This window comes from Hyperoodon ampullatus (assembly GCF_949752795.1).
Source record: "Hyperoodon ampullatus genome assembly, chromosome: 2".
Classification (NCBI taxonomy): Eukaryota; Metazoa; Chordata; class Mammalia; order Artiodactyla; family Ziphiidae; genus Hyperoodon; species Hyperoodon ampullatus.
Window position 1 is genome coordinate 4,649,461 of NC_136915.1, and position 14,278 is coordinate 4,663,738.

Here is a 14,278-nt window from a genome sequence, read left to right on the forward strand (position 1 = left end):
CGAGCTCCCCCCACCCCTGCCCATGACCTGCCACAGAAGTTACCACCACATCTCTCTGCGTGGCCTGTCACACCCACTGGGCAGGGCACAGTCTGGCACCGAGCCTGGTGACTGGCATATAATCGGAGCTCCATCAGTCCCGTGCAGCCCTGCCTTGTCGTCCCCCTGCCACAGACGGGAGACAAGCCATCACGCCTGGGCAGCATCTGCCTGCGGGGAACCCGAGTCGGCCACCCCATGGAGCCCGGCGCCTCTGGGTGGGCTCAGCTCGCCAGGCAGGCACCTGGGCTAGAAAAAAGGTCTCAGTGACCCCTGGGAGGTGAAGTGAGGGCTGTGGAGAGGGAGAAACTAGGGCTGCGACCACCCTGGGGCACCCTGTGGGGAGGGCAGGCGAGCCCCAACTCACCGAGGGAGGACACTCAGACCAGGAGGGGTGACCTGGGGGAGCGTCCCCAAGGGAGCAGAGGGCCGAGCCTCCACCCTGGCCAAGGCCCGAGGCAGGAAGTTCCCCACTGTGCCTGCCACGCCGGGGGCTCGGGGTGGCCAGCTGAGCCACCGCGCAAGGCGAATGGAAGGGCTGGCTGTGAGCCGTGGCCGCTCCAGCAGGGGTTCCAGAGCACGACGGCTGACCTGACAGCGGTGGCCCCCCACCGGGGCTCCTCGAGGGACGAGGGACGCGGGACGCAGGAGGGAAGGCAGGGTCCCGCCCGACAGCCCCAAAGCTTCTGGCCAACAGAAGGGTTTTAAGTGCCACTTGTGAAGCGATGGTGAGAAAACTTTTTTTTCTTGGTAAGAACACACGGTTGAACATTTCGTAACAAGGAAGACGTAACCGCCCTCCCCTCTGGAAGGGAAGGAGGGCAAGTTCAAGCAAAGGCTACTCTGGAAACCGTGCGAGGACAAGACCACCCATCCACCGTTCACACTCCTCAGAGAAAACCAGGGACGTGACACCAGCTACGGGGGTTCCCAGGAGCTGCTCCTGCCACCCTCCTGGAGAAGCCTGGGCTTCTGAGGGGCTTAAGGCACCCTCCCACCCTGCAGAAAGCTTCGGCAATGGGACGGGGAGAGGTTAAAGATCAAACCAACCAGACCCTGTTTCTAGCTGCCTCCCCCGCTTCTAAGGAAGGGCCAACTGTGTTTGAAACCTTGTGACCACCTGCTGAGGCTGCCCCACCCCGGGCTCCCTTGAGAAGCAACAGGATCCTCCGCTCACAGCCCACAAGGGCAAGGGCGCCTGCAGCTGTCTGCCTGGCTGCGCTTCAGCGACAAAGTCCCAGGGCCTCCCCGTGAGGAGCTATGACCTTGCACTTTCGTCCTCTGCCGAACTGGCCTGGGACGTAGGGCCCGGAGGCCCCCAAGGCAGGTGGGGCTACACCAACCGGTGGGTGTGTGGACAGGGACCCCCAGCACCTGCGTCGGCCCAGGCCCACTGGAGACAGAAACTCAGCGGGTCCCTCTGGGCCCCCTTCAAGGCCACACGCCAGTCCATTCCCACTGCCCTGTGCCCCCAGGTCTGAGCTCACCTCCAGGAGGCCCACCCACGAGGGGTGTTTTGGTGCGAGACCCCAGCAGGGCCGAGGAGCTGGGCAGGCAGACCCCCTGCATCTGGGGAGCTGGCTCGCCGGGTGCCCAGCACTGGCCATGGAGGGTGGGACCCCACTGCAGCCATTGTCTGCCTGATTCTCGATGCTCTGGGACAGCAGGGCCTGCAGGGAGGCCACTCTCACGCTCTCCTGGAAGGACCCCTGCCCCTCCACTCATACCCCGAAGTGGCCCTCCTCTCCCAAGGGGGGAGCAAGTAGGCACAGGTGGTGGCTGCAGGAGGGGCACGTGCCTTCATTGGTGAGGTGGGCCTGCAGCGGGGGTGACTTACTGGAACCAGAGATGTGGTGGCGGAGGCAGCTCTTCCTGGACCAAGGGAGCGGCATTCACAACCGGCCTTGGCCCCAGCAGCTGTGACTCAGGCTCTAAACGCACACACGGAAACCCTCCAGCTGTCAGATCCTGAGGCTCGCTCGCTTGGCAGCCCGAGCCCACGCTCCAGCCAACCTGTCCCGGTGCACAAAGGATGGGGGTGCTACCCCCTGAGGTGCTGGGTTACCTGCACCAAGGCCCTCCCCGGGCCGGGCCGGGGCTAGTGCAGCTCGGCGGGGTTCTGCGGCGGCCGGGGCCGGCCCACACCCATGTCACTGCTGCCACCGTCCAGCTCAAAGCCACGGCCCCCCAAGGGCGTCTGGGGCATGAACTGGCGGAAGATGCTGACGCTGCCGTGCCAGAAGGTGGGCTCTGGGAGCCGTCCCACCACGCTCCACGCCCGGGTCTCTGGGTCGTAGGCCTCCACCACGTCGGAGAGTTCAAAGGTATTGTCGTAGCCCCCAGAGACGTAGAGCTTCCCTCCAAGGACGGCCAGGCTGCCCCCTACATGCACCTGTGGGCCAAGGAGGGAAGTAAGTGGAGGCTGGCAGCCAGGGCAGGGGCGAGCCCCAGAGCCCCTCTCCATGGGGAAGGTGCCTGGGGCCCTTGGGAGGGGCAGCCTTGGCACTCCCTACACCCCAGCTAGGACACAGGGGCTCCATGCCCGGGGGTCACATGCCACAGCGGGTCCCTATGGTGGTCAAGGGGCCATGGAGGCACTCTCCCCGTGAGCAGCATCAGCCCTGCAAAGCAGGCATGACTGTTCTCCCCATCTCCCCCGCCAATTATTTGTTTGTTTATTTATGGCTGCGATGGGTCTTTGTCGCTGCACACGGGCTTTTTCTAGTAGCGGCGAGCGGGGTCTACTCCTTGTTGCGGTGCGCAGGCTTCTCATTGTGGTGGCTTCTCTCGTTGCGGAGCACGGGCTCTAGGCCTGCGGGCTTCAGTAGTTGTGGCACGTGGGCTCAATAGTTGTGGCTCGCGGGCTCTAGAGCGCAGGCTCAGTAGTTGTGGCTCACGGGCTTAGTTGCTCCACGGCATGTGGGATCTTCCCAGACCAGGGATCAAACCCGTTTCCCCGCCAATGCAGGCAGATTCTTAACCACTGCGCCAGCAGGGAAGCCCTGTTCTCCCCATCTTACAGATGGGAAAACTAAGCCTTACATAGCTGACAGCAGCAGTGCTGGGACTTGATCCAAAGTCTGGGCTTTGAACCACGAGGCTGGACTATCCCATCTTTCCCAAGACTGCTATAATGAGTACATGTAGTTCATTAGGGGGAAAACCAAAGTTATATTTCCTAACTGTAAAGATGTTATTTATTTATTTATTTAAAAAAAAATTTTTTTTTTTTTGGCGGCTGTGCTGCGTGGCTTGTGGGATCTTAGTCCCCTGACTAGGAATTGAACCTGGGCCCTCGGCAGTGAAAGTGAGGAGTCCTAACCACTGGACTGCCAGGGAATTCCCCTAAAGATGTTAAATAAGCTGTAGAGGTATCAGGAGAACAGGTCTGGAAATTTTTTTTTTTTTTTTTTGGCCACGCTGCACAGCTTGCTTGCAGGATCTTAGTTCCCCGACCAGAGCTCAAACCCATGCCCCCTGCGGTGGACGTGCTAACCACTGGACCACCAGAGAACTCCCAGGTTTGGAAATTTTAAGGAAGACAGAAAATAAAGATATAGGCAGGGGCTTCCCTGGTGGCACAGTGGTTGAGAGTCCGCCTGCCGATGCAGGGGACACGGGTTCGTGCCCCGGTCCGGGAAGATCCCACATGCCGCGGAGTGGCTGGGCCTGTGAGCCATGGCTGCTGAGCCTGCGCGTCCGGAGCCTGTGCTCCGCAACGGGAGAGGCCACAACAGTGAGAGGCCCGCGTACCGCAAAAAAAAAAAACAAAAACAAAAAGATATAGGCGGGTGTAGATGTGTACCTGGGACTAAGGAGATTGCTCGTGTAGCCAAAGGCCACCCAGCCTTCCTGGCTCTATCACACTGTCAAACTCAGCACCCTCTTCTCAATAAGCAAAGAGAGGTGAGACCCCATTAGGCAGCAAAAGTATGGATACACAGCAGGTGCTCAATAAGTACACTCCCAAGGTCAATCCCCAAAGACCTCCTTGTCTGACCTCACCCCTCTTTTGCCCCCTTGTTCACTCTTCTCCAGCCACACCAGGCTGAGGGCTTGTTCCATGAACACACCAGGCATGCCCTGCCCCAGGGCCTTTGCACTTGCTGTCCCTCTGTGGAACACTTCCCCAGCGTGCTCTCTGGCTCATGGCAGGTACTCAACGAACACTGGTCCGAATGGATGAACTCACTAAGCTGTGCGACCCTGGCATTTATTTAAGGTCTCTGTTTCAGTGACCCTCGAGTACAAGTCAAGGACAACGCCAGCCCTCTGTTCATGAAGGTAGCACCAGGAAAGGGCCCAACACAGGGCCCTGCCCACCAGGACTGCATCCCAAACGTATGCTGACACTTTGGTTGGAAACCAGGACCAGCCTGTGCTCCCATTGCTGGCGTGTCTGCAAACTTACCTGATTCATCGATGGGATCTTATCCCATTCATTCTTGGTGGGGTTATATACGTCCACCTCAGCAGAGTCGTCCCTGGGGAGTGGAGGGGGGAAGGAGGAGGAAGAATGGGTCAGAGTGACTAGGCAGCACCTGAGCGTGAAGCGCTGGAGAGAACGGTCCTCCGGGCCCATCTCCTTTGGGGACCTCTGTGATGCTATGTGGTAGCCCACCACCCGGTGGGACCCTATCCCTGGTTCGCAGGGGCTGATTTCAGGCACCCACACCTATCTGGCCTGGGCTCTGCGGCCGGGACCCAGCCACACTCCACAAACCCAAAGATCGTGCCCTCGGGTGCTACAATGCTTCCCCGCAGCCCAGCACCAACACAGCTGCCCCATCCCCTTCGCTGTGGGCACCCAGCCTGGCCACCAGTCTCAACTCACCCTTCCTCAGCTCACGTGTGCCACCTCTCAGGACAGCCTTCCATGGCTGACCAGTCTAGGCCAGGCCTCCCGGCCCACTGCATAGCCCCCGTGCCCTGGACCACTGCTCGGCCACTGCCCTCCCACCGCTGTCAGTCCCTCCATCTCACCCCAATCACTGCTGCATCCTAAGTGCCCGGCAGGGTGACCAGAGTCCCGGGAATGAGGACACCAGCACTGCCCTCCCCTTTGGGCTCAGGCTCCTTCCATCCTGTTTGACAGGCTCCTGCAATACAAGGCTCAAAGGCACAGCCTTGAAAAACAAAGACACTACCCCCCAAATAGGAGTATTGCCGGTAACGATGGTCACAGGTCAGGGATCGGCAGAAAGGCCAGAGATTGAATATTTCAGGGCTTGCCAAGCAGACAGTCTCTGTAGCGGGTCCCCAGCGCTGCAGCTGAGAACAAATGCAGCCACAGTCGTATCAACAAAGGGGCTGGCTGCATTCCCATAAAACCTTATTTATGGACACAAATGTGAATTTCACATAACTTTTCACATGTCACTAAGTATTACTCACAAAGTATTACTCACTTTGATTTTTTCCTCCAGCCACAGAATGTAAAAACCACCCTTAGTTTGTGGCGCATAAGATGATGATAATTGATCTGGGAACCCGCTGGGCTGCCCCCCGACCCCTTCAGAGACACAGGAGCTGCAGCCAGAAGGTGCCAGGCTGGACAAGGCTCTCAGCTTCTGCCTCTGCGGGCGCTGGGACAGCCCAGCCCGGGAGCCACGTTAAGTGGGGACTGAGGCGGAGCAGTGCTCGAGGCGGGGGCGGGGGCCGCCGGTCACTGCTCACAGCCCAGGGCGGCAGCAGCCCACAGGCCGAGGCCTCCACGCAGCGTGGACCCTTCCTGTGGACCGGAGCTACCCCGACAGGTGGCATTCAGAGCAGTGTGATGCGGCTGAGGCACCAAAGCGCGTGGACAGGGCGCAGGAACGCTCAAGCGCACGAGACCCAGGCCCCCGGCCTTGCCCACGCTCTCAGGTGAGGCCAGGCCCCCACTACTCAACAGGCTGCCCTTCTAGACCACTCACCCCCTCGGCCGGTTTGGTGGTGGCAGTGTGCAGCGGGCAGAGTTGAGCCCACCTCCCGGGGCCCCCGGGGCTCAGGCGACCCTGTACAAAGGCTAACAGGGGACCTGGGGGGGCACCCTAATGCTCACACGTGGGGCAGTTTAGCAGCTGACCAGTGACCCCGACCAGGAGGAGGAAGGCACAGGGGCCTTCCCTCCAAAGACCGGTCCTTGGGCACCTCTTGTTCTAGGACCATGGCAGAGGGGGTAGGGGATGAGGGGAGGATGTTCTCAAAGCTGCGCAGCCTGGAACTGCTACGAGGGGCTGAAGCCAAGGTTCTGGCGCCCTCATGAGCTGTATTTATAGCCATCTCCACCCCCATCTTTGAAGACATGACTTGGGGGAGGGAGAGCTGGGCGAAGGGTCAGATGATGTTTTCTAACAGGACCGGGAGCTGGATGGGATTCTGGGGCTTTCTCAGAGCCGATCTTCACTTCCTAGGATACGGGGAGGCCTGGCCCCTTGGCCACCTGCGTGACAAGCAACACCACCTCAGTTCCAAATGTGTTCTCCCCGAAAGCCTGGGAAGGCGCCTCGAGTCTGGGGGAGGGGCAGCTCAGACAGTGAGGGGGCGTGGGCCGAGAAGCACAGTGTCCCCGTCCTCAGAGGCTCCCAATTCAAAGTCGCAGGCGGAAAGGGGACAGAGAGGATGGCCGTTCACACCTTACCCTTCCCTCCTGGTGCCGCAGCTTCAGGCAGGCTCTAGGCCAGGGAGGGGAGCGGCAGGTACACACGCCTACAGGCACGTATGTACGTACACGTGTACGCAGAAGCTGGGAGCGGTGGCTGGGAGCTCCCAGTTCCTGGGATGCCTACTGGCCCACCAGGAGGGGGCGTTTCACTGTGACAAGTCATCAAGACTCACAGATGCATGGTGACCCATCGGCTGCCCAGCTCCGCCGCATGCTGCCACGGCCATAGCCTGGCCCAGGGAGGCTGTGATGTGGTGACAGCACACGGGACCCGGGCTGGATGTCCTTGGTTCTAACCCTGTGCCACCACTTAAAGCCTGCGGTTGTGAGCAAGTCCCTTACCCCTCTAAGCCTCTGTTTTGCCACCTGTGAAATGGGGATGACAGTGGTGCCCGTCTCAGCGGACAGTCATGGGGATCAGCTGTGAAAATGCCCATGAAACAGGCAACCAGAGCTCAGTCCACTGGGAACCCCAACAGGCTAACTACTGTCATCGTTCCCACAGACAGCTCTGGGCCTGCTCAGTACCAGGCTCCTCCCTGGTCCTGGGTGGCTGCGGGACCTTTGGAGAACAGCATTCTTTCAGCAAGACTCACCAGCCCTGCCTGGGTCAGGCCAGGCGGGAAGGGACAGACAGAACCTGCGGAAACGCACTGAACACACGGGTGCTGCTTCCCGCAGAGGGGGCAGGGCTGATTCCTCCACCTGGCACCAGCCCGCTGGCGAGCAAAGGGTCCCTCTATCAAGGCCACCCCACCCCAAAGACTCAAGTGTCCAGAAAGCTGTCCTCTGGTCTTTTTAAGATTCAAAGTCCCTCTCAGGTAGGACAGGTGGTTCCTTTTAGTAAAGGCCACATGAGACCAACAAGGGCTTTTAGAGGGACCCACCAGGCGAAGTCCAGCCAAAGAGACACGATTGATTTAGCTTTTATGAATCTCAAAACGTTCTCTGCGAGGACCTAGCTCCATCCCACTTGGGATCCTCAGAGGCCACAGAAACCATTCTAAAGAATGGGGGCAGAACAAAGCCTCCAGGTCAGAAAGACCCAGCCCCAGAGCCCAGTGTGGCCTCAGTTTCCTCATCTGTGAAATGGGGAGAACAGTAAAGATGAGCTTAGCACAGGACCTGGTAAAAAAGATCACGCAGTGGCCTTGGCCCCTAGGGACTCACCTGATGAAGTACATGAGTCCATTCAGAGTCACTGTCTTGGGGGCAAAGGACCAGGGCGGGAGCTGGCCGCAGTCCACCAGCGACCATAGGTCCATGTCTGGGTTGTAGCACTGCATCACCATGGTCTCCTTGCCAGCCAGGGAGCCAATGGCGTAGAGCCGGCCTCGGCAGGCCGTGGTGGAACAATTGTCCATGGGGTAGGTCATGGGCTGCAGGGCCTCCCAGGAGTCAGTGGTGTGGTCGTAGCGCTCCGTGCTGTCTGCGGCCACCACGTACAGCAGCCCATCCAGCACGGAGGAGCTGTGGTACTCCCGGGCCTTCAGCATGGGCGCCACCTCCGTCCACTCATTCACGCTTGAGTTGTACCTCCACACGCAGTCGTAGAGCCGGGAGCCATCGGACCCGCCTGCCGGGGCGGACAACGTGCAGATGGTCAGCCCACACCGACTCAGGGTGATTCACCCACCCATGACTCCCTGAATTTCTGAGAGGGGGAGGGATAACCCTCACCTGGCTCCATGTAAACACACATCCTCTCTCACCAAGGCTGGGCCAGGGGCCCCGGCAATGCATAGGCTGGCCGCTGCCCAGGAGGATGGCCATAAAAACACCACCAAATCTCTGCGGGCCAAGCCAAGGCCCAGGGGCCGCAATTCTAAGTAAACAGCAATCTCAGTCTGGACCCCCCGCACAAGCGGTCAAACACCTCAGCTGGACTGCGGCATCAGGTCTTAGAGTCCATGCTCCTGGGGAGCCAAAGCATGGGGGTGGGGTGCCCAGGGACTTGTTCACCAAATTCTAGGCTTCCTGGCCAGCCCCTAACCAAGGCTGTGCCAGGATGAGTTGAGAGGAAATCTACAGCACCCTGCAAGCAAGAAACCTAACACAGAAAGTGATGCTACGGGGACTTCCCTGGCAGTCCAGTGGTTAAGACTCTGCACTTCCACTGCAGGGGGCCCAGGTTCAATCCCTGGTTGGGAACTAAGATCCTGCATGGTGAGGCCAAGAAAAAAAGAAAGTGATGCTATGAGTGGACTTCTGGGGGTGTATTTCTTGATTTACATGCAAGTTACTGACATGTTTTGTTTGGAAAAACTCATCGAGCTGTACAAGTATGATGTATACTTTTCCATCTATTATTTCATAAAAAAGGCTTAAAACCAATCAACCAAACAAAGCCCAGTGGTACTGGCTACAGCCACAAATTAAACCAGGTTCACCTAAGACATTAGAATTCCCACAGTATGAAGGGACCCCGAGAAGCGTGGGGGTTGCGTTCCTCTTACTTCCCCAAGGCTGGGGCCACAGGGCAGAGCAGAGCCGGCCTGACATTCTATCCGGCTCATACCCCTGAGCTTTTAGAGGGAGAAGGCAGGGTCCTTGTAAAGTCCTCTCTGCCTGCCTTCTTCCTTCTAAAGGAGAACCGTGTCAAAGGCAGCTGAAGTAGCTTTCTCATCCCCCGCCCCGTGAAATTCCCTAGAGGCAGCTGTAGGGACCCACTCAGCCACCTGTCTAAACCCAAAGGATTAGCTGCTCAGCTGAGACATTTATGGAAGGGTGTGCAAAGTTGGGGCGATTATGACCAGTTCTGGGAACTCACCGGCCAGACTTCTGTGGTGGGAGGGTGGGGATGGTGGTCCCCAAACAACACAGGGCCAACCTCAGGTTGGAAAGGGACTGATTTTGGCAGATTCCCGCAGAGGCTGGACCTGGCGCTGCAGGCCAAGGAAGCTGTGGCCACAGAGCCGAGCCTGTCCTTAGGCCCGGATGCGCCGCACTTGTCAGTTCAGAGCCGGCTTTCTCCGGACCGTGCCAGGCTGGACACAGCGCTGTGATGACACAGCCGGGGCCTCCCTGCTTGATCCAGCCCTCTGCAGGCCCCAAGTGCAGGCTTGGTCGGTTCTTTCCTTATATAGCCGTCACACAGACCGCCCCTCCTCACCCCACTCAAGGAGGTAGACTCATGTTTGAACTGGGATTTATCTTTAACGAAAAATGTGGGAGATGCCCAGGACTAGGGCGGGCTGGGACACGCCCAGCATGACTCGGCAGTGTTTTGGGGTTTGGGCCAAGTAACTGGAAGAAAACCTCTTAGCATGTGACTCTGTTTACAGTCGCTGGGCAGGGAGCAGCCTAAACACCACGTGACCCAAGCGCAGGGCCTAGGTCCAAGCCCTGTCACTGGTCACCAAGTGTGCTGCTCTGCCATGAGGGAGAAATCCCCCGTGGGGGGGTGGGGGGTGGGGCGGAAATGGATGTATCACAGGGCGTCAGTCCCTGGCCCGTCCCCAGATTCCTTAGGGAGAAAAAGAAAGCACTCATTGTGCAGGGTGACTGCCCCAGTATCTTGCAACCTAATGGGGGCACCACCCGGGCAAGGAGGAGGCTGCCCAGGCAGGTCCTGCGTGCTGGGAAGAGACCCACAAACAGCTACTTGTCCCACTCACACAAGGGGTTCTTCTTCTAGATCTTAAGTATCAACCCTAGAAACGTACGTGCGTGCCAGCCTGGGGGAGAAGGAGGGGGAAGGGAAGTGGCCACTTGCACCCAGGTGCGGTCCCGGGATTCCAGGTATTGTGGGTTCTCCTGCAGGTGGATGTATTCCCCCAGGGGTCGGGGGTCCGGGCGGCCCAGGGTCCTCCTGACCAGCCCCCAGCCCACTCACCCGTCACGTAGATGTCGTTGCCCAGCGCCACGATGCTGTAGCCCCCGCCCAGGTGGTCGGGGAACTCGGCCAAGTAGCGCCACTGGCCCGTCTGCGGATTGTAGCAGTCGACGGTGACCAGCTCGTCGCAGTCCTGGTCGCAGCCGCCCACCAGCACGAGGATCTCCGCGAGGCCGGTGGAGGGGCGCGGGCGCATCCGGGGGCAGGGCCCGCGGTCGTGGCGGTCGTAGCGCGCCGCCTGAAAGTCGCGCGCCTCGCGCAGCAGGCGCAGGCAGGGCGGGCAGCGGGCCACCAGAGGCTCGGCCTCGACGTGTGCCAGCAGGTAGAAGCGGCGCACGAAAGGCAGGCGCACGGCCTCGAGCAGCTGCGGCCAGTGCACGGCGCGCCGCGGCAGGTCGGCGCGCACCCAGCGCAGCGCCAGCTGGTAAGCGGCCTCCTCCTTGGGCACGCACAGCCCGTCGTCGCGCAGGTAGCGCAGCAGTCGCGCCAGGGGCAGCCGCTCCAGCTGCTCGGCGCCCAGCTCGCCCACGTGGCGCAGGATGAAGCGCTGCGCCGCGCTCGCGAGCCCCGCGCAGCTGAAGGCCTCGGCGAAGTCCTGCATGTCCAGGCAGTTGGTCAGGTCGAGTTGCTGCTGCAGGAAGGCGCCGCACGCCTCTTTCACGGCCGGGAACTGCAGCAGGTCGGCGGCGCGCAGCAGCGGCTCGGCGTTGTCGCCGCTCACCGCCACGCGGCCCGTGTAGCTGAAGTCGAGCAGCAGCTGCAGCATGTCGGGCGGCACGCCGTGCAGGCGCACCCGCTCGGCGCGGCTCTCGCGCAGCTGCCCGGCGAACATGGCGCGGAAGTAGGGGCTGGCGGCCGCCAGCACGGCGCGGTGCGCCGGGAAGTCGCGCCCTCCCGCTGCCTCCAGGGTCACGTCCAGGAACTTGCGCTCGGCGCGGAGCTGGCTCAGGCCGCGCAGCAGGCTCAGCGCGTGCGCAGGGTCCGAGAAGGGCAGCACGGCTAGGGGCGCCGGCCGCTCCATGGCGCCTTGGCTCGGGGCGCGGGGCCGCTGCGCGCGCGCTGCTCAGAAAATTCGCCGCCAGGGCCAGCGGGAAAGACACTAAGAGCTGGTGGCCCTGGCTATAAATAGGGCCGGGTGCCTCGGCCTCCGGGGGGGCGGGGGCCGGGAGGGGGCGGAGCGTCGCCGGCACCGCCCACTTAACCCCTCCGGGCCCGGCGCCGCCGTCCGCCCTGCCACCCGGCTGAGCGCACTGATTCGCCTCCCCTCGCGTGCTCCCGCCCCCGCGCTCCAGGCTGAGTCACCGCCGCCCGCGCCCGTTCCCTCTCTCCGCCCTTCCGGGGCTTCCTGCGGCCTCCCGCCGACGCCCGAGACGGGGACACTGGGTGACAAGAGTCCTCTCCGAGGGGCTGCCCTGCAGTGCGCTGGGATCGGGGGCCTCCAGGGCCTGCCCACCACCCACTCGGGCCCGGCTGCTGAACAAAACCCGGTGGTGGCGGAGGAAGCCACCCCTTTCGCGCCAGACTTCCCAACTGCTCCCGGGCGACTCGGTACAATGGCTTTTTTTTTTTTTTTTGAATTCCACTAGTTCCAAGGGTTGCTAGTTAACCCTATCTCGGGACAGGTTTCAAAAGACAGAATTTCTTTTCTTTTTTTTTTTTTTTTAACAATTCAGGAACAGAGCAGGAACAATTATAAGTTTTTTAGGTGACGTTTTTTTCTTGGCGCATCCGTAAGGGACACGCGGCCAGATGCCAGGAATCTGCTCCACTGTGTTCCTGCAGGAGTTTCAAACTTGACTAACTAACGCGGTCGTTAACTTTCGTCAGCAAAGAAGGCGCAATTTTAGTTTCCGAGTCGTAGAGACTCTTTCAGGATACTGAGCTACCCTCTGAAGGGGTCATCCTGGCCTCCTCGCCCTTCCTCTCCTGGAAATGGAAGTGGGAAAGGCAGAAATCAGGGTAGGAAAAATCCATGACAATTCGAAAGAATATACTATTAAGCTGAACAAAAAGCTGAAGCATCAGAAAATAATTCCAGGGAAAAAATAGTTTTTCCTATTCCATGAGAGGGGCACTAGGTACCTGGGGGTCAGGGCCCTCAGCTCAAGGTCAGACAGGGGACTGCCTTAAAAACCAGGGGATGTGGCTGTTCAGAGATGTTACAGTCACGTGTGGGGTGACCGTGAAGAAAGAAATCTTCCTTACTTTGGTTCCAATAGATAAAATGCCAGGACTGTGTTTTCACTGAAACCATATGAAAAAGTTCCCTCACTAGGAAGCCATTTTTTTCTTTAGTTTAATGTATGCTTTGCTCAGTTTTAGAAAAGACTCTTAAATATATTGTTTGTAATGGTAAAAATAAAGTTATATCTAACTCTCTAAAAAAAAAAAAAGAAAGAAAAGGAAAGACCTTTATTCCACTTCTTGTGTTGCAGATGAAACCTGAGTTTCTGTTATTGGATAGCAACCCCCATGCCCCATGGGCTTGGCAAAGACATTCCAGACAGCAGCCTCATTCCGCCCACGTGTGTCCCAGGGCAGGCCAGGCACACCAGGAGTTGCTGTCATTTCTTGGTTCCAGCTCAGTCGGCACAGCCTTTGGAGAAGACATCTTGGTCTTATTCCATCTCTGACATGCAAACTGTAGGCTTTCTCTTCTACTTGTGAATCTCTCATCATCTTGCTGTGAGAAGGTATCTAGTCTAAATGTCAATATGGGAAGCACAGGCCTAAGACAGAAAACATTCAGGTACCCAGACGGGCTGCCTGTTGCCCATAGATGGACTGTTCACACAGCTATTAACGGCAGCAGCATTCCTGGGCCCAGGAGCCCGGCCAATAAGCTTACTTGCTCAGGCTTTGTGACAAGAAAGTCTAAGTAGCCAGGAAGTGGGATGTTTGTAGGGAAAAGTACTACAGTCCCTCTGGGTCAGAACTCATCCACCTGGTATAAATCAAATCTTTTAAATCAATAATGTTTCTATAGTTAAGAACCGAGTCCAGTTTTATGTATTCCTAACAACAGGGGGTTATTTAACTCATGTTTCAGCCTTACTCTGAAGAATAATGATGCAATATTTATTGAAATGGAAAGATGTTCATGCTATAATGTCCAGCAAACAATCTGATTACCCATAGTGTGACCCCATTTGTTAATTAATTAATTTATTTTTATTTTGGCCACGCGGTGCATGCAGGATCTTGGCATGCGGGAGCTTAATTTCCTGACCAGGGATCAAACCCGTGCCCCGTTTGTTGTATGTGTTCGTATGCCTACCAAAAAACTGTGAAGGTAACATTTTCTCTAGACGGCTAGGTTTGTTTTGTTGTTTTTGCTTGCCTGCATTTTCTGTCTTTCTGTACTAAACATATATAACCTGTGTATTAAAGAAATATTAAAAGTTCAAAATAAAATTAAAAGTTCAGTTCTTGAGGAAAAAAAGTATATTAATAGCTCAGAGCTAACAGGAGATTATTTGAAGCCATGTGTATATATCTAAGTCAATAAAGGAATGTGGTTAGAAAAGAAAGGAACAGATTTAGACTTATCAGCTGTGTTTGGAATTTTGAATAACCTGCTAACCCAAGCAAGCTATTTAGTTCCCTTTTTTTTTTTGCTCATTAATCTCATGTGTTCAAAATGGGAATGTGCGAAATTCATTCACTACAGTATGACAATGTGATGGATACAGTCAGCAAACTGTATTAACTAAGGGGATTTAAACTTCTCAAATATCATCCAACACCCTGGCATGGTG

General features: G+C 57.8%; 1 protein-coding gene across 1 annotated transcript; it reads right to left on the reverse strand.

Annotated features, from left to right (window-relative positions):
* Nucleotides 1-1,815: 1,815 nt before the first annotated feature.
* On the reverse strand, nucleotides 1,816-11,541 carry KLHL21 (kelch like family member 21; the record flags this gene model as incomplete). Its single annotated transcript, XM_079698071.1, has 4 exons — nucleotides 1,816-2,431; nucleotides 4,451-4,523; nucleotides 7,856-8,261; nucleotides 10,521-11,541. The coding sequence occupies 4 exons, from the start codon at nucleotides 11,539-11,541 to the stop codon at nucleotides 2,138-2,140; spliced, it is 1,794 nt and encodes a 597-aa protein (XP_079554197.1). The 3' UTR covers nucleotides 1,816-2,137.
* Between the last annotated feature and the right edge of the window lie 2,737 nt (nucleotides 11,542-14,278).